This window comes from Capra hircus, chromosome 11, assembly GCF_001704415.2.
Source record: "Capra hircus breed San Clemente chromosome 11, ASM170441v1, whole genome shotgun sequence".
Taxonomy (NCBI): domain Eukaryota; kingdom Metazoa; phylum Chordata; class Mammalia; order Artiodactyla; family Bovidae; genus Capra; species Capra hircus.
The window spans coordinates 94,639,737-94,659,263 of NC_030818.1; the positions used below are offsets into that span (position 1 = coordinate 94,639,737).

Below are 19,527 nucleotides of genomic sequence, written 5' to 3' on the forward strand. Positions count from 1 at the left end.
TGGTCTCCTGCCCCCTCCCGCACCCCACCTCCTCCCCCACCCGCCCCGTGCCCTTGTGACCCTGGCTTTGGCGCCGCCGCCCAGGCGCCCCGCGATGTAGCTGCCCCCGCTCCTCGGCGGGAGGCGTCCTGGCCCTCGGGCGCCCGGGGCCCAGAGCCCGGCCTGGGGGCACAGCCGAGCTCGGGCGGGGCCGGGGCCGCGGTGGCGATGCACCGGGCCCGTTAGCGCGGGGAGCGCCAGGCAGCTGAGGCGGGGGGCAAGCCCTCCCGCGGAGGAGCCGCGCCCCCGGCCCCGCCGGTCCCGCCGAGATGCTGTTCCACAGCCTGTCGGGCCCCGAGGTGCACGGGGTCATCGACGAGATGGACCGCAGGGCCAAGAGCGAGGCTCCCGCCATCAGCTCCGCCATCGACCGCGGCGACACGGAGACGGTAGGCGCACGGCTGCGGGGTCCGGGCCAGAAGCTGGGACGCGGCCGGATCGGTCTGCGCCTTTGCTCTCCTAAGTTTGGGGGCACTTTGGGGAGTGTCCTTCGTGCCGCGCGGGACTGGACGCTGGGGATCTGCGAACAGGATGCAAGGCCCGGAGCTCCCGGCTCACGGGAAACCCCGCTGCTGGGGCGGAGGAGGGAAACAAGGTTGAGACCGAAATTTCAGACCCTAAAGGTGAAAGAGAGCATTTCTCCCGAAGTGGGAGCGAAGTCCTACCCGCGGCCCAGTGGCTCTCTTCTCACTCCAAGGGGCTCTTTGGTCGCCAACCCTTTGCTCTCCTCCAGCCCTCGGCTCTGGCCGCCTTCGGTGCGGGGAAGGACGAACCAACCCGGCAGCACCGGGGTCTCCAGCCGACTGGAGCTACTCTCCGCCTCCTGGCAATCGGGGTTCCCATCCCAGCGCAATTTCAGAGGTCGAAGTCTTCCAGGCCAGCGCTCTTCGTTGTTCGCATCTCGGGCCTCCTGGCTGGCCTCTCTCGGCCCGGTTAGGGCTGGCCGTTCAGGCTCTGGCCTGGTTCTTGTGGAAAGAGAGTCCATTCGAATCTCCACACCTGGCTCCACCAGCCCAGCCCCAAATAGCCAATTCCTTGCCTCCGACCTCCCTGGGGGCCAGAAAAACAGACACTGCCCAAGCCAGGCCCCGCAGTGACCTTTAGAGGCCAAGGAGGTAGGGAGCAGCAGCGAAGCGTCTCTGCTTGGAAAGCGAGAACAGCAGCCCCAGTGCCTCTGTTTCCAAGCTCTTCTTCCGGAGCTGTACCCACTCAGCCTGTCAGTTTGGTTAGGAGAGGATTTGGATTGGGCCTGTCCTGCGTTGAGAGACTTTGAGGGTGCCCGTGCACCCCACTCACCCTCTCTCAGGACCTAGGAGGGCCCCAGCCAATGTGGCCGAGGAGGTAGCCGCGCGCTATTTGCCCTGGCCTTAGCCTCTGGCTTAAGAATTCAGAGATCACTGGGGTTAGGGGCCAAGAACTCGACCTAGTCTCTGGAGAGGAGTCTGGGTGGAGGGTGACTTTTATAATGGTCATCTTATCCCTTTTCTTGGGGCCCAGCAGAGTGGCTCCTTTAAGAAACAGTTTGGGGACAGCTTTGGAGGGCTTGGCTGAAGTAGCCACGACTGCCCCCAGTCCCTCAACGAAGCTAGAGCCCTTCGGCAAAAGAGCAGAGGGGACAGGAAGGGAGGAAAGTAGGGAGGAAGGTCTATCCAGGCCAGCAGCCGGTCCCGGGCCTGCGACCGACTTGGGCTGCATGGGCGGACCTGGGTTCTGAGCGCCTTGGATATGGGCCTTTTGGCGTGGAGGAAGCCCACCACACATCCTGGCAGCCACCCCGCTGCGTTTAGGGCTAGCTGGAGCCACCGAGGGAGCGCGGGTGCGTGCCTGTTTCCCCGCGGCGCGGCGGCGGTGGGGTCGCAGGCTGACGCAGGCGCTGCGGTCTCGCGCCTCCCTCCCTCCGCAGACCATGCCGTCCATCAGCAGTGACCGCGCTGCGCTGTGCGCCGGCTGCGGGGGCAAGATCTCCGACCGCTACTACCTGCTGGCGGTGGACAAGCAGTGGCACATGCGCTGCCTCAAGTGCTGCGAGTGCAAGCTCAACCTGGAGTCGGAGCTCACCTGCTTCAGCAAGGATGGAAGCATCTACTGCAAGGAAGACTACTACAGGTAGCCCCCAGCTCGGGACCCACCTCCCGGGGCAGCCAGGACCCCTGGTCTCAGATCCAGTCTTGTCCCAAGGGAGGGTTCCCTACGTAGTTTCACCCCTTCTCCAAGCCAGTACAAATTGACTGACATCCTTTTTAAGCAACAAATCTGAGAGAACTCTTGGAAAGATCTGTGAAGTGTCGGTGGAGACCCAGAGAAAAGCAGAAGCTGCCCTCTTTTTAGCTTAGACCAAAACTAAGCTTGAGTTGAGAACCCTTCTCCCTTTGAAGTTTCTTGGGTCAACTGGGGGGAACTGAAACAGGCACCCCCAGACCCAGGCAGTCTGGACTGGTGTGGAACAAAGTTGGAGAGAGAGCTGGGGATCAGATTGGGTGCATTTCCGGGTCTTTCCTGGAGATGGGAGTGAAAGCTGGTCAGGATTGAAGAACCGGAATCACTAACAGGCAGGCTCCAGGCTCCTTGGTTCTCTTCTCCTGGTTTAGGGTTAGGTCTGCTTATTTCAACCCCACCTCCCCTTCCCCTGCCCCTGTCTTTTTCTCCCTGTCTCCCTTTCCTAGGAATTACAAAGGTCTGTAGGATGCCCAGGCACTGGTGTGGAGGGCAGGAGTAGAGACTGAGGAAGGGATTAATGGGAAGTTTCCCTTACTCCCCAGCAAAGCTTTCCTAGGGCTTGCTCAGACTCTGGGTAAAGTAAAGCCTTTGTAGACACGGAAATGGTTAAGGGAAACTATGTTTCAAGGTAGGACCAGATCTGGGCCAAAATCTAGTTCCCTCTTGCGGCATCCTGCACGTTAAGACCCGGTTGCCAATCTTGAGTGGATTTCCGCCAGCGGTAGCAGCGGTATCTGGAGGAGGGATATGGGGGGTACCCAACCGTGTGTCCCCACAGTCCCTCCCTCGATGGTCCCTACAGGCGGTTCTCTGTGCAGCGCTGCGCCCGCTGCCACTTGGGCATCTCGGCCTCGGAGATGGTGATGCGAGCTCGGGACTTGGTTTATCACCTCAACTGCTTCACGTGTACCACGTGCAACAAGATGCTGACCACGGGTGACCACTTCGGCATGAAGGACAGCCTGGTCTACTGCCGCTTGCACTTCGAGGCGCTGCTGCAGGGCGAGTACCCCGCGCACTTCAACCACGCCGACGTGGCGGCTGCAGCTGCGGCAGCCGCAGCGGCCAAGAGCGCCGGGCTGGGTGCAGCCGGGGCCAACCCTCTGGGTCTTCCCTACTACAATGGCGTGGGCACGGTGCAGAAGGGGCGGCCGAGGAAGCGCAAGAGCCCCGGGCCTGGGGCGGATCTGGCCGCCTACAACGCTGGTGAGTGCGAGGAGCCGCGAGCGCGCCCCGACGGGTTGAGGGAAGGTGCACGGAGTCCGAGGCTGAGAGCAAAGTGAATTTCAGTGTGCTGTACACGTTTGCTTCTGTCACTCTGGGCACTCTGGGCTTTGGCTTCCCCAGGCCCACCAGATGACCTGGCAGAAGCGCCATTAGCTCCCTGCGCTCCAGCCTGTGCGCCCTCGGCTGGAGTGGTCTGGATGCTCCCGGTGCAGTACCTCGAAGCCGAGAAATCTTTTAGAGGGTTTTTGTCTTGGGCCTTTTACCCACTTGGCTGAGCAGAAAGTCCAAGTATCGAGAAAGCATGGCAGAGCCGACACCACACAGGCTGTAGGTTGGTGTGGCTGAGGGAGAGGATCTGGGGCGATGGATGAGCGAGGCTGTGCGGCGGGGGTCCCAAGAGAAAGGACTGGCGGTGGCCCGGGGCCACCGAGCTTGGCCTGGCTTGCGGCCAGGTCGTGTAAAGTGTGCTGTGGGCGGCAGGCTCGGGAAACTTGGGCCCAGGAGCCTCTTGAGCGAAAGCGAGTTGTAGTGTCCTGCCCGATCCTCCTGCTCCACCAGGTCTCCGTCGCCCTCCCCGCCCCCCCGTTGTTCTTCCGAGTTCCGGGTGACAGCGGGGCGCCTAGATAAGAGCTGCGACCCTCCAAAGCCGGCGCCCCAGGATGAGACCAGGAAGGCCTGGCTTTGCGCCGGGTTGGGGTGGAGGACTTGTTTCGCATTTCCGGCGTCTTTGAACCCTGGGTCGTTCCGGGAGAGGCTCTGCCCCCTCCCACGTCCCTCCTTGCTCGGGGCAGCTGCGGCGGTTCTGAGGCCCGTCAACATCTGCCCGAAGTCTGCACGGCCGGGAAGGTTTATGACTCCCTGGGCTTCTGAACTTGATAGAGTTTATTTGCAATTACTTTCTTTCTTTCGTTTGCGACAGAATCGGATTCAGAGACTTTGTTTTCTTCCTCCTTTTCCCCTTAGTCTAATGCGCAAGTGGAAACAAAACCAAACCCCTGAACTGTGCGGAGAGGGCTGTGGTGGGGAAGAAGTCAGGATTATTTTCATCCTTAAAAATCTGAGCTGGCATGGGCAGGGGGTGGAGAATGATAGGTGGGTGGGGGTCCTCTGTTCGCTCCAACGAAGTTGTTTGTTGGGTGATCATGGGGCTTGTCTTGGTGTGCGGAGCTGGGACGAAAATACAGCCCCCAGTCTGGTAAATGGTGAGGTGGCTGCAGCGAGGTCTGCAAGGCAGATTTAAGATTTGTTGAAAGCTCTGTAAGAGATGCGGCTTTCTAAAACTTGCATCCCTCGGTCACCCTCAACCCTGAACAGACTATCCTGAGTCCAGATCTGGTTCTCCAAAACAAAGCAGGTCTATTTATCAAGTGCTGTTGGCCTCTAGTAGAAAGCAGCAGGCGGGCTGGGCCACAGGGCTCCTGATGGGTGGGGAGCGGGACTATGTTTTCCCTGGGCAGACAGGTTTGCAATGGAAAGGTAGACGGTACAGTGATTTATTTGTGCTTTTTGCTGCTCCTCCACCTTCCCTGAGGAGGCCGCGCAACTCAGAGCAAGATGTGGCTGGAGGCTGAGTCTCAGAGAAGCTGGCACCTCTGCAAGTGTGCCCCACACATGCCTTCTCCTTCTTTTCTCTTTGGTCCCTGTCTCCTTTTTTCTCCTTTCGGGTCTCTAGGCCCCCCTTTCTCTCTCTGCATGTGTCTCCAAGTTTCTCAGTTCCTGTCTCTTTCTCCATTCCGGTGTTTGTGTCTCTGGCCTTGGCTGGGGCTTTCTAAGCTGGTGGAACCCGAGCAAGGCGCGCTGCCGGTGGCTGTGCAGATTGCTTATTCCGGGCTCCCCCGACTAGATTGAGAAATGGGGGCGCCTCCCCGACCAGGCCTCCCTCTCCTCTCCCTGCTCCCGTTGAAGAGAAAGGGCCACAGTGTGGGCCGCGGGTTGTTGGGACTGGAAAGAGGGCCCTGTGGAGCCTGTGATTTCGGTGGTATGTCCGGGCAAGTGTGTGTGTGCGCGCGCGCGCGTGATTCCGATTGTGAGGACTCGAGCTTGTTGGTGTGAGTGTTCTACACCCAGGGGCCCAGCCGCATGAACCCCCTGGAAAGCTCATCTCTGTGGGGGACAGTCGGTGGAGGAGCAGCGGCACCTTACTACCGGGCAGTGAGCTCGGGCAGAGTGGGAGGGGGCGCCGTCGATGCGCCCGGCCCTCGCTTAGGGAAGGACAGTTAGAACGGCGGGGCCCGCAGGGTCGGAAAGTCCTTCCGGGGCGGTGGCCGCCGCGGCTGGCCCTCTTCTGGCAGCCCCTCTTCTGGCAGCCCCTCTGATCCGAGATCTTAGCTCAGGTCCCGGAGGCGGAACTGAAACCTACCCCACCCCGGCCCCAGGCGCGGCAAGGCGGCCGGAGCTGGTCAGGGGCCCCGGACTCTGCGCTTTGCATCCGAGTTTGGGCGCCGCGGCCACGAGAGTCCCGCGCGGACCGGCCGGATGCCCAGTTCTCCCCCAGCCCCAGCGTTGTGTGTTTGTGTGTGTGTGTGTGTGTGTGTGTGTGTGTGTGCGCGCGCGCGCGCCTGGCGGCGTAATTACTGATTTGATTCCAATCCATTATTTAGACAATTGAACCTACAATCTCGTCTTTAGTAAAATGAGGCGAAGTCAGATTTGATTACAGGTTCAGTCCCAGCGACAAGAGCTCGAAACCCGATGGGTTAATAACAGATCACGAGTAAATTATTCATGATTTTACGAGCTCTTTAGCTCCATTGAATCGGCCTAATTGAGAGGAAAAAAAAAAAGAGAGAGAGAGAAAGCTTGGTTCTCCCCCTCCCCTCGTCCCCTTGCTCCTCCCCGATCCGATCCTGGGGAATCTCCACCGGGCCGGGAAGCTGGGGGCCAGAGTGAGGGAACCTGGGGCAGCAACCGAATCTGGGCCCAACAGCCGCTCCTTTGCCCCTAGTGCAGTCCCCTGCCCCTGCTGCTGGCCTGCCTGGGCCTCCCTACCTTGGGCCGAATTCTTTTCTGCCCTCCCCTCCTTTTTCCTCCTTCCCCTTTTCATCCCTACCCAGCCTGTAACGGCTTTGAAAAAGCCACGCCAAAGGGACCCGGCCTGCCCCAGACCGGGACTCAGTTCCTTAACCTGGACCCTTCACCACACTGCATCCCTACTATTTCTGGGCCTTGGTGACCCCTCTGGCTCTCTCTCTATCTCTCCTGATTTTTTTCTGTCTTTGTAGCTGTCTTTCTCTGGTTCTTCCATATCCACTGCTTTCTTTTTCTCTCCCTCTCCTCTTTTTTCCTGGCTCTGTCCATCTTCCCCCATCCCCCCCCCCGCCCCCATCTCTCCTTTTCTCTCCATTCTCTTTTTTCTACGTCTGTCTCTTTTTCTCCTTTCTCTGCCCTTTCCTTCTCCCTCCCCCAACCACCATCCCCCCCCCCCCACCATCTAGGCCGAGCTCAGGGCACGTCCCTTGGGTGCGTGGGGCGCCAGGGTCCCCATGGAGCTCATTAACAGCAGCAAGGCCCAGGCAGGGGCTGGGCGGAGGAATGGGCCCAGAGATCCCCTGTGGGGAGGCCTGCCCTACCCCCCCATCCCCCCTACCCCCTGTGGAGCTGGGGACTAGGGGCAAGAAGTGGGTCTCTCCCCACAGCAGGGGGCAGGGCAGTTTCCATGGATCCCATTTGGAGTCATTCTCTGATCCCCTTTAAATTGCTGGATCCCCATTCTTTACTCTGGGTGCCCTCAGTGAGAGTAAAGCCCAGCTGGAGAACTTGGGTGCCTGGTTGCCTGTGGGAAGGGGCCTTTAGGAAGTGTAGCCCCTTGCTGACAACTTCAAGGTTAGGGATAAGACCTGCATCTTGCACACTTTTTCTGCAAGGCATTACTCCTCAGTTGGGCAGGGGAGGAGTAGGCCACCAGGGGAGCAGGAGTGCTTCTGAGGTAGTATTGCCAGATAAAATGCAGGACTCCCAGTTAAATTTTAATTTTGGGTAAGCAACAAATAATTTTTTTTTTTTAGTGTAAGTGTATCTCTTACAGCATTTTTAAATAAAGGAAAAATACATTTTTTTAGTGTAAGTGTATCCCACACAACATTTGAATTTTAATTCAATGAATGATTTTTTTTTAGTATAAGTGTATACAGTGCAATATTTGAGTTTTTGGCAAATGACAGATTAATTTTCAGTACAGATATGTCCCATGCAATATTTCAGATATTCTAAGAAATTGTTCATTGTTTATGTGCGATTCAAATTTAACTAGACAACCTGTATTTTTATTTGCTAAATCTGCAGCTCTATTATGGGCATGTGATGAAACAGGAGATATATTCCCAGCTGCCCACTTTAGGGGGGACTGAGTTAATCTCCTATGAGGCATTCCCCAAACTAAGATCTTATATGTGGGATGGCTCAGGATGTATTGAGGGGATCTTGGAGAGGGGTCCTGCATGTCCCCATCAGCCACCAGGTTGCTAAGCAACTTTCTGAGGCCCGAGGTTTCCATCCCTATCCCCCACCCCCAGTGCCTTCCAGGCATTGGCAGCCCCAGCTGGGCCCCTTCTGGATAGGGACACGCTCCCCAAAGAGTCATGCTTCATCTTTGCCAGCCTTTGTGGTGTAGGGGAAAGAAACAGCAAGGAGGCAAGAACTGCAGTGTTGAATCTAGGCTCAGCCTTAACCAATGGTGTGGCTTCATTTCCATTTGTGTTAGTTTCCTCATCTTTAAAATGGGGTGAATAGCAATAGTCAACTGTTGGAGCAGTAGTGAAGCCCTCCCCCCTACCCCCACCCCCCCCACCTCGTGTATATAGGGCCAAAGGCATACCCTGGGTGTGGAATACATGTTCTTTTCTTCCTCCAACTTCCTTCCCTTACTGGCTAAGTACGTGCCACTCCTCGAAATTTCCAAAGGTCGCTTAACCTCTCTACCTATCTGCCTCATTCATCTCGTTTGTAAAACTGAGAAGTGGCTGCCTCACAGGAGTGGTGAGGATGAAGCTACAAAATACAATTTCCAACCTCCAGCCCAGCGCTTCCGGCCCAGGGCTAAGGGGTCCTGTAGTACTTTGGGTGTGGGAACGGAGAGATGAAAGTGAGTGGAGGGTTTGGAACGTGAGTGGAAGTCTATGACTTCTAGGTGCCTGCCCCTGACACTGTGTGGGAGCAAGGGGCAGGGAAGACTGCAGACTGCATTTCTCCTTAGGAGTTCGGGGAGAAGCAGGAAGATAATGGGCCTGCTGTGTCCAAGGTCAAGTGATTTCCCTTTAGGAGCCTCAATTTCAACATCTGTAAAAAGGGAGGAAATAATGCTTGGCTCAAAAGGTTGTTTTGAGGATGAAAATGTGCATGTAAAGCCCATTAGCACATCTTGTGGAGTTGAATGTCATTGAGAAGTTGTTGTCATTACTATTTTTATTGTAACATGATGGCTCAGAATGTTTTTTGGAATTTCCTAGAGCTGGGTTTGAATCCAGCATTTCCTAGCTGAGAGACCCTGGACTGATGGCTCAACCTCAAATTCCCCTATAAATCTATAAAATGGGATAATATCTCCATCTCAGCGGGGTGCGGCACCCGCAGTGGGGTCCTGAGGCTAGAAACATTTGGCGGAGCGTGGGGTGGGTGTGGACTTGGCAGTGTATGGGGGGGGGGGCCGAGCCAGGAGGTTCACCTTTGGCCTCTGCCTTCCCTCCCCAGCCCTGAGCTGCAACGAGAACGACGCGGAGCACCTGGACCGAGACCAGCCGTACCCGAGCAGCCAGAAGACGAAGCGCATGCGCACCTCCTTCAAGCACCACCAGCTTCGGACCATGAAGTCTTACTTTGCCATTAACCACAACCCCGACGCCAAGGACTTGAAGCAGCTCGCGCAAAAGACAGGCCTCACCAAGCGGGTCCTGCAGGTCAGCCGGGCCGGGGCTAAGGGTGGGGGCCTCGGTGGCGTCAGGACCTGAGGTGGAACCCCACAGCGGCTGTGGGCTGCGAAAGGACCTTGCGTTCTATGTCTGCCTATCTCTTTATCTTTCCCTGTTCTCTTTCTCCATCTTTTCAGTCTATCTCTGGCTGTATTTCAAGCACCCCCCCCCCCCCCCCCGCCCTTACTCTGAGGTCTTCTCTCTCCTCCAGTTTTTGTTCCTCAGTGTTTCTGTTTTGTGTCTGTGTGTCCCTCTGTCGTCTTTGTCTACAGTCTCTTTTCTTTTTTGTAAGCAATTCTTAGTTGCTATTAAGTGACACACAAATATGTTCATGTTGTAAAAGGTTCAAACATTTCAGATAACTCCACAGCTCCCCTCCCCGCCCTGGCCCCTTATACAACAGATGCCTGTCCAAGGCAACTGCTGTTAGCCCTTTGCTCCTTCTGCTTCTTGCGCCTCACTTGCTCTCTCTACTTTCTCTCTTTCTTTCTGTCTCTCTCTGGATTTTCCTTCTGTTTCTTTGTTGTTTCTTAGACTCACCCAGAAGCAAGGTTTGGTAAGGGAGAGGGGTTAGGGCAGATCCCCTGGGTGGAAGTAGATGGGTGCCTCTGAAACTGAGCAGCCTTGCGCTTGTATGTGAGCGTGCTCTCTGGATAGAGAGGATCCAGAGCTTTCACCAGATTTCCTGAGGGTCGCTCCATCCCCTCAAAGATGTTAAGAACCTCCTTTGGGGAGTCCAGGGTGACCCAAATTCATGACAGTGTCCTGGATCACCAATTTTTAAATCTTCAGCTCCTCCTCTTACTCATTTCCGTGATCCGCAGCCTTAAATCACTTAACCCCTCTGAGCCTCAGTTTCTTTATATATGAAATGGGCACAAAAATTACCTACATTACAGGAGCTATTGAGATAATGTAAGTGCCTATCCCAGTAGCTGGCACTTTACCACTCAGTGGATGGTGGGTGAGAGTAACATTAACTAGATTCATCAGTTAACATATTAAATAGTATAAACGATTATTCTGGTGGCTGGACTTCAGTTTCTCCATCTGTATAATAAGGTGGGAGAATATCTCCCTTTATAGCCAGTTTAACCAGTTTATTCCTCAGACCATGTGATTGTAGGGATAACAACGCACGTTTTGAGGTAAGAAAATCGAGAGAAGAAGTGATCTGTCTGTGGTCTCATAATAGGGGTGGTGCTGGGATTTGAGTGCAGGCCAGTCTGACCCAACTTCCAGCCCCCAAGTCTCTGAGGACTGAGGGCCCGGGGGTGGGTGGCAACACCGGTAGGGGAGGGTTGATGATGACCCTGAAGGCTGTGAAGCCACCCTAAGTTTTCCCGCGAGTCTGTTAGGACTTAAAAAAAAAAAACATTTTGGGGGTGACAGAGGTGGCAGGATGGGATTGTGGCGCGGGTGAGGATCCGCAAGTCTCCGGAGACCGTGGACTCCGGGCGCCCAGCGCGGCGCACCGGGAGTGGGGTCTGGGGCAGCTTGGTCTCGCCGGTTCGGTGACGTAGCGGAGGGAACTGAGGGCCCGCCAATGGGACGCCGTTGCGCCTCTTAGGCCCGCCCCTCTCCCCCGCCCCCAGAGCTCTGCTAGCCCTGCGGTTGCGTTTGGGTCCGCGTTGCCCAAGGGTTTCTCTGGCCGGGGCTCGAGAAGAGGCGGGGACCCTGCCGCGTCCCCGCTCGTTGGGATCTCGGGTCCTGCTGGTCCATTTCCCTCGGACTTTTCCTTTTGGGGGTTAGATCAGAGGACCCTCCTTGGCGCCCCCTCTGTTCCTCAGCCCTGGGGGAAATTTGGACTGGATCTGCAGCCGCCACCTTCTCTCTGGTTAGTAGTCGTTTCTTTCTAAGATGCCCTTATGGTGAATTGGTGAATCTCACCTTTCCATGGAAAGGATACCTGAATCAAGCCCTTGGAGCAGGCAGGGGCAGGAACAGGGACTTTACAGGCAGAGCTGATTCCCTTCTGTCCCTATACTCAACTGGATGTGTGTCTTGGATGAACTACTCTCTCTGAGCCATAGCTCTCTTATCTGTAAAATGGGCACCATTAGGGCACACACATCTCCACACTTAATCCAGATTAAATGAAATAAAGAGTAAGCACCTGTAGTTGGGTCTGAATGTGGAGTGAGGAGCCAGTCTCTTTCAGCCTTGGTAAGGCAGGTGGCTTGATTTAGGAGTGCGTTGCCATTTCCAGCATAATTACCTTTCATCTGACCAAATACCTATTGACATCAGGTGCTGGGGACCCAGAGATGGATGAGCCACAGCCCTGGCCCTGACAAATTTCAGCTGTTAGGTGTCAAGACTGACCCATGACTAGTTTCCCCACAGTGTGATCAACTGGGAGGGGAGGGATTCTGTGGAAGACCAGGGGAGAGACCAGTTACCTACCCCGTGTGTGAGGAAAGGTTCACCTCGGTGACCTGGGTCTAGGCTTGCTCCTCCTCCCCTAGAATCCTGAGCCAGGGCTGTTAGCACCTGCATGCCCTCTCCACGTGGGGACTTGTAAGAGCCGGGACATGGGGCTAGTTGACAGAGAGAGAGAGAACCACTGACAGTTATGGTATGTCTACTAATCAGTATATGCTTGAGTGGTCTCCTGTGTCTACTATGTGTTAAAAGGCTTGTGACATACATTTACTCATCAAGTCCTCTCTATCAGGCATCATGATCCCTTCTCCTTCCCTGTACAGATGAGAACACTGAGGCCCAAATGATTTTCACTTGCCCGAGGTCACACTTTGCTGATAAGTAGCAGAGCTGGATCCAAATCCAGGCCCATCTGATCAATGGGCATTGCTCCTCCTCTAAGCCAGTCCAGCAGAGACTGCCTCTGAGTATCATTTAGAGCCTAAACGTCGTTGGGGTGAGGACAGTTGTACCTGAAGGGCACATTGGACCACTGTTCTCCCTCCTCCCCTTTCTCCCAATCTCCTGTACAAATCCTTAATATTCCCTGCTGGCACAGCGGGTCATGATTACGCAGCACTTTGCGAAGCATTATCTTTCCAGTCAGTCATCTATCTCCCTTACCTTAATATTTTCCTGCTCATTTTGCAGATGAGAAGCTTAACTAGTGAGATGAAGTGATTTACTTGAGGATATAGGAACCAGTATTGGCAGGGTGGGTTCTCCCAGGTGTTCTGACTACTGATGGGCCAGCTGCGGGCAGTTTGGGGCGAAGCAGCCCGTGGGGCTTTGAAAGGTAACACCTTTCTGACATAGCAGCAATGTGATTTGGACACTTTAACGTCTCCTCTCAGACCCCGAATCCTTGTCTTTGAAGTGGAGATAATAATAGTTCACCCCTTGAGAATTCCTGAGAATTGAGGCAATGAATGGGAAGGCTCCAGCATGGTGCCTGCTGCTACAAAGTAGGTGCCCATGAAATGGTTTCTCATCACTGGCTACACCAGCTTAATGGTGCTAGGCCTTGGGTGCCCCCTGCAGGTTGTGGTCTGCATGGTGGGGCAGGTTGAGGTTGAGGCTGTGTTCCCAGAAGTAGATGATGTAGGGTGGGGTTCTGGGCTGTTACTGAATCTGTAATACATAAGCACCATCAACATGGTGGGCCTGGGGTGCAGTATCCCTGCCAGAATTTGAAGCTGATATGATGTCCAGACTCAGTCCTCCCACTGACTCCCTGAATGGTTATGAGCAAGTGACTTAACCTTTCTGAGCTTCAGCTATAAAATGAGGATGATAACAATGCTTCACTAGGTGGTTGCAAGGAGTAAATAAGATGACATGATGGGTAATTTATAAAGTACATATCAGGGACTCAATACATACTACATTTCATACACATTTACCTAGCATGGTTCAGGCTACCATTCCCTTTTGCACACATTTAAAAGTTTAATGATCTTCATTTTGCAGATGAGACAACTGAGGTTCAGAGAGGCTAAAATCCTTGCACTGAGTCTCACAGCTAATAAATGATGAGAGGAGTCAAACCAGGATTGGTCTGATTCCAGAGCTTTTCCAATATAGCATAGTATAGGGATTGAGATTCTCAGCGCCTCCTCCCCTTGAATCTAGCTGCTGAATGCAGCAGTGTGTGTGTGTTAGTCACTCAGTCGTGTCCAACTTTTTTCAACCCCATGGACTGTCGCCCGCCAGGCTCCTCTGTCCATGGAATTCTCCGGGCAAGAATACTGAGCAGGTTGCCATTTCCTCCTCCAGGGGATCTTCCCCACCCAGGGATTGAACCTGGATCTTCTGAATTGCAGGCGGATGCTTTACTGTCTAAGCTATTAGGGCAGCGCCAAATGCAGCAGTGCAGAAGGGAGACTAGGGAAGACGTGGATGCCCCGTCTTGGTAGGCAAGTGGGAATTCTGTTGTAAAGCCCTAGGGGCATAAAATGTGCTCAGAATTGTCACTACCAACAGCAGGACAGCCTTAATACTTGTCACCAGTCAGCAAAGTGACTGGGAGACTGAATGGCCCCTTGGACAGAGGTCCATTAAGACGTTAAGCTTTACAAATTCTTGGAGACCACTCCTCAGCACATCCATGCACCTCCGTGTTGCCTCTCTTTTCTCCTGGAGAGGTGTCAGGAAGACAGAATATTAAGGTGCCGTAGACTTGGGGAAGGGGCTGGTGAGCTGATGGATTTGGATGGGTGAGGGTCTCCCTAGGGGTTCCGGGTGTGACTTTGAAGGAAAATACATTTTAACCATCAACAGTTTAAAAACATTCTTCAGATGACATTAGTCATCACTAACCTATGTGAGAGCTCAAGACTCGAGGATACAAGCTTTCCTCTGTTCACTCACTTCAACACGTACACGGAGCTGCCATCTTCTGGGTGGGGCATGAGGTACTGAGTATTCAGCGGTGACTCCAGCGGTGAACAGGCCTGGCTGGAACTGTATGGTCCAGAGGGGAGACAATGTCCAGCAAGGTAGTGTATAAATAATTAAAATGGTGATAGGATTGAGCTCTATATTTTTCCATATATTTGAAATATCTCATAGTTTAAATATCTTTTAAGTGATTCCAGGACCAAATAAGTTTGCAGTAGGCTACAGACTGACTGTGTTCTTCTCTTGGTGATCAGAGGACATTGGCACTAGTACACGTATTGAGAACTCTTGAGGAGATTTAGCGCTGTCTAATCCAACATTTCCTAAATGTTTTTGGCCACAGAGCTCTTATTTAACTCTTGACAAAAATAAAATAGAAGAAGTGCTAGGATGGAAAAATACAGGGGTGCAATGAGAGCATAAATGTGAGGCCCTGGCCTGGGGAGGGTGGTAGTCAGGAGTGGCTTTACTGAGAAGGTGAGGTTTAAACTAGGACTTCAGTTCATCGAGCCTCAGCTTCCCCACCTGTAAAATGGGGAGAGTGAACATTGTTCTGCCCGTCGTTTGTGCAGGACTATAGGGAGTGTTTGATCTGGTAACGGACAGCTGAAGTTGGAGGGAATTTTATAGATGATTTGGTCCAAATCTCCCATTTTAGAAGAAAGGAAACTGAAACCCATAGATGTAGAGGGACTTGTCCAAGGCCCCACAGCAAAGTAGTTGTAGCCCTGGAGCTGGAATCAAGGGGTCATGATGTCCAGTCCACTGCTCACATTTTTTGTTCTTTCAAGAAAACTTTCTTTAAAGTTTATAAATAGCCCCACCATACAGGAAGGTAAGAAAAATAGAGGGGAAGATTACCCTTATGAGGACACAAGAAACCAATAGTCCAGGTATACAGTTTGGAGGCCAAGTAGTGGATGGGGGTGTGGGCCCAGCCTGCAGGGACTCACCTCTCAGCTCTGCCTCTTTGGCTGGACTGTGGGCCTCATTCTCCTCGCCTGACCATAATATTAGTGTCAACCTTATATGGCACTAACTGGAGTTCACATGTTTGAAATGCTTAGAACATTGCTTGGCCATTGCCTTGTGAGTGGATAATACTGGTCGTTGTTATTTGCTTTATGAAGTTATGATACCAGAGGATATGATTCATTATTCTTTTTTTTCCCTCACGTAACATTCATCCCTTTCCTGGTGGCTCAGATGGTAAAGAATCTGCCTGTAGTGCAGGAGACCTGGGTTCAATCCCTGGTTTGGGAAGATCCCCTGGAGGAGGGCATGGCTACCTGCTCCAGTATTCTTGCCTGGAGAATTCCATGGACAGAGGAGACTTCCACTTGTCCCATCTTTGGTCAGATGCTTTGGGTGCAGCCATTAGTTTTCATGTCATGAAAAAATGCCAGTGGACATTTCGGGGCTTGAAGCTTTGGTCTTCCTGCTGGTTTCCTTAGTGGTGGTTCTGAAGGGGATTTGTGGGGCAAAGAAGGTTTCCCACTGGCCCTCCTGGCCTCCTTGATGAAAGAATCCTGAAGAAGGGCATTTGTGAGGCAAAGCGCAGCCTGCAGGGCCAGTGGGTATCTGAGGAGGGGGTATGCAGCCATGTGGGCTACCTCATTCACCTCGGACTTATGCACCGACTGAGGCACCCTGCCCCCGCCCCAGGAGATGAAGAGGGAGGGCTGAGTGGGTAGAGCAGGTCATATTCCTTGTTGTGATTGCCCTGGAGTCGCAGCCTGTTAGCACCCCCAAGAGGCCATAGGGATGGTGTAGTGCGGACCAGCCCCCTTCCTGTATAGACAGGGAAACTGAGGCAGACCCCGAGGTAGGAGACTTGGACAGGTCACTTGGTTGGTCAGTGGCAGAAGCACAGCTGGAGTTATGAAGCTACAACCTGCGCGCTTTCCACTCCATTACAGTTGCTTCTGTTTATTCACTCACTCACTCACTCATTTATTCACTCACGTGCTGACTCACTCAGGATCATCTGGCAGGGAGAGTATGGACTTTTTAATGGCAGATCATCCTGAATCCTAACCTCCGCTTGGCCTTCGTGTGACCTTGGGCAAGTGACTGCCTCTCTGAGCCTCCTCTCTGGTTTTCAGTCTATAAAATGGGGATAATGACAGTAGCCCCCTACTTGGCCTGTCATGGAGATAAGCTGTGATGGTGCATGTTAGAGGAGGGACTGGTGCCTGGCACAAAGAGGTCTGTAAATGTTATCTGTTAGTATTGCTATTAACTCAGTGCATGTGACTTGACTCTTCATCTTTGCCAATCCCTGTGTGATAGCCCCAGGGACATGAAGATGGCTTAGACAGGGTCCCTGTTCTAATATCCTCTTAGGAGGGGATTAAAAAAAAAATACCCCGGAGAATTCTGGTGACGCCTGACTTAGGGTGAGAAACAAACTCCACATAAACCCCCACGGCAACTGGCTTTTGCTTGAGTTGTTGACTTTCATCCGCCAGATTCCCAGTGCCTCAGATCCAGTAAAGCAGAGAAGGCCGTTGTGAAAGATGGTGTCATTGTTTACAAACCACTGTTAGGGGCAACGCGGGAGCAATAGCAAACAGCCAGCAACTAACTGGTTCCAGCCCTTCCCAAGGGCTTGGAGCCCCAGACCAATGGGCGATGCACTGCCCCCACCCCCACCCCCCCACCGGGCTTCCTGCTCCTGCTACTGCTTGGAGAGTCAGACTCACAGGGCACTCACGGGGCCACACACTCTTAGGATAGGATGATGGCAAGAGCATCAAGGCTCCAGCCTTCTTTGTCTCCCCCGTCTGCAATGACAGTTTTGGGGCGTCGTCGTCTCTCTCTGAGGGTGTCTGGGGACTTCCTCCATCATTTTCTCTGTTGGTCATTCTCTGGCCCAGACAGACACATAGTCTCACCTCTGCAGATTTCTGTGGGTGGGAGCAGGGAAGAAGCCCCCACCCCAAGCAGTGCTTCTGGAGGCTGGTCTTAGAAGCACTGTCCTTATTTGTGAGCCCCCAGAAGAGGTGATGGGCTTGCTTTGGGCAGAAGGCCAGGGGAAAATGTGCTTTCTTCCTGGAAAGAGCCAGCATGCATGGGAGAGAGCTTTGTTTCCCAACTTCACAGTGGCCATCTCTCTCCTTACCCCAGGATTCTTGAGGCTGTGCTTTTAAATTGAGCCCAAGTGGTATCAGGCCACCAAAAAGACGGGTTGGAGGCTACAGGCCCCCCTCTCTGGGGTGGACCCCAGGGTAGGGTGGGGCCAGGAGTTGGCCCTTCCCATCCCTGTCTGAGACACAGGGAAGACAGGCAAATGCAGGCACATCTGGAAATATGCAGCTGGACACCCCAGAATCTGTAAAATTCCCTAAGCCCCTTTGTTTTATGCGGAGGTTTCTGGCGAGTGTTTTCCTCACGCAAAGGGAAGTGAAGGCGCCCAGCCCTTTGGCCTTTTTTTCTTTGCAAGCTAGGACCTCCCACCCCCCTAGAGAATCTAGGCTTCTCCCAAAGCATTTTGAGGACCTGAGGGTACAGTGGGATCTCTCTGTGCAGTTTGCTGGTGGGGGGGTGCTGCTTTGTGGACAAGTTTTGATGCTTCGTGTGTACAGGCTCATGTGCAATGGCGTGGGCGTGGACGTGTGCCTGTGTCTGCGCCTAGGGAAAAATGAAAGCAAACCCATATTCTCTCTCGGGCATTCTTTTCATACCAAGCTCAGTAGCTGCTCTCTCCTCCCCCATGAAGGACGCTGGGACGAGGGCAGGTTGGGAGAGGGGGATCTTTAATCTGGCAGTTGTTCCCACTCTGCCCGGAGACCTGAAACCCAGTGGTCCAGGGTGCCTTCTCTGAGTGATGGTGGCGGGGATTAGGAGCAGTATTGTTTACTGACTTGAGTCCTGTGTGTTCTTTACACCCATTCTGGTATTTCCCAGACTTACCATGAAAAACTTGAAAATTGGTACCAGCAAGGACTTGTGGGATCTTTTGCCTGCTTAAAATCGACTGCTGAGAAAAATCTCTCAACCATGGTGAAAAATGATGGAAATTTGGTTTGTGCGAATCTTCCAGAACAGAAGAGAAATGCAACCTGAGCCACATACATAATTTTACATGGAAAATTTCCCAGTACCTTCGTTAAAACAAAAAGAAACTTGTAAAATTAATTGTAAGGCTATATCTTGTTTGGCCCAATTTGTCCAATAGAAAATATATTCATGAAAATAAAAGTGACCATTGAGATATTCTACCTCCTTCTGATATGGTTCTACTATTCTGATACATGGGTCTCAGCTACAGACCAGCTGTTTAGGGGCTAGGCTCGTTTCAAGTGCTGGGTGGCCACACGTGGCTAGTGGCTACGATATTGGAGAGTGGGGCTGAGCTCTGGAATCTTCTAACAGAAGGGGAGACCCCCATTACAGGCAGTTTGAGGAAAGGATGCTTTTATTGTATTAAGAACAAAGTATTGCCAGCCAGACCTTTAAAAAAAAATTTTTTTTTTTAAATTTATTTGGCTATGTTGTGTCTTAGTTGCAGCACTTCGGGGAAGGGGGGGGGGTCAGTTAATGTCCCAAGGTATAAGGGACCCTGACTCCCCAACCAGGGATCAAACGTGTGTCCCCTGCATTGGAAGGCTGATACCCCCAGAGAAGTCCTTAGCCAGACTTTTAAATAAATCCTCACCCCCACCCCTATTCTGGTAGAACCCCCATTAGCATCTCTGGGCTTAAACAGTCAGGGCGATGCTCTGCTCGTCTCCTGGTCCTGCCCGCCCCGCCTTCCTCTGACCAACCCTTCCCTCTCCCCTACGCAGGTCTGGTTTCAGAACGCCCGGGCCAAGTTCAGGCGCAACCTCTTACGGCAGGAAAACACGGGCGTGGACAAGTCGACGGAGGCGGCGCTGCAAACAGGGACTCCGTCGGGGCCGGCCTCGGAGCTGTCCAACGCCTCGCTCAGCCCCTCCAGCACGCCCACCACCCTCACAGACTTGACTAGCCCCACCCTGCCGACTGTGACGTCCGTCTTAACTTCTGTGCCTGGCAACCTGGAGGGCCACGAGCCTCACAGCCCCTCGCAAACGACTCTTACCAACCTTTTCTAATGACTCTCGGCCCCGCACCCCACCTCTGCCCCCACCCCACAATTTCTTTAAAAAAGAAATTATCTTTAGTTGAATTCCAAGTGTATTTTAAAATAGAGGCTTTGAGCAACTAACTAACCACATTTTAGGATCTCGCCTGGAAACTGAGGAAGAAAATAATTGCGCCCCCCACCCCCGGCTGACACAGCTCTGTGGACTGGAATTACTTGGAAGATCTATCTGCAACACAACATTTGTGT

At 53.3% G+C, this 19,527-nt stretch overlaps 1 protein-coding gene across 1 annotated transcript; it reads left to right on the forward strand.

The window, feature by feature from the left end:
- LHX2 (LIM homeobox 2) lies at window positions 309–19,288 on the forward strand. Its single transcript, NM_001314295.1, has 5 exons — window positions 309–428; window positions 1,943–2,145; window positions 3,059–3,462; window positions 9,169–9,374; window positions 19,001–19,288. The coding sequence occupies exons 1-5, from the start codon at window positions 309–311 to the stop codon at window positions 19,286–19,288; spliced, it is 1,221 nt and encodes a 406-aa protein (NP_001301224.1).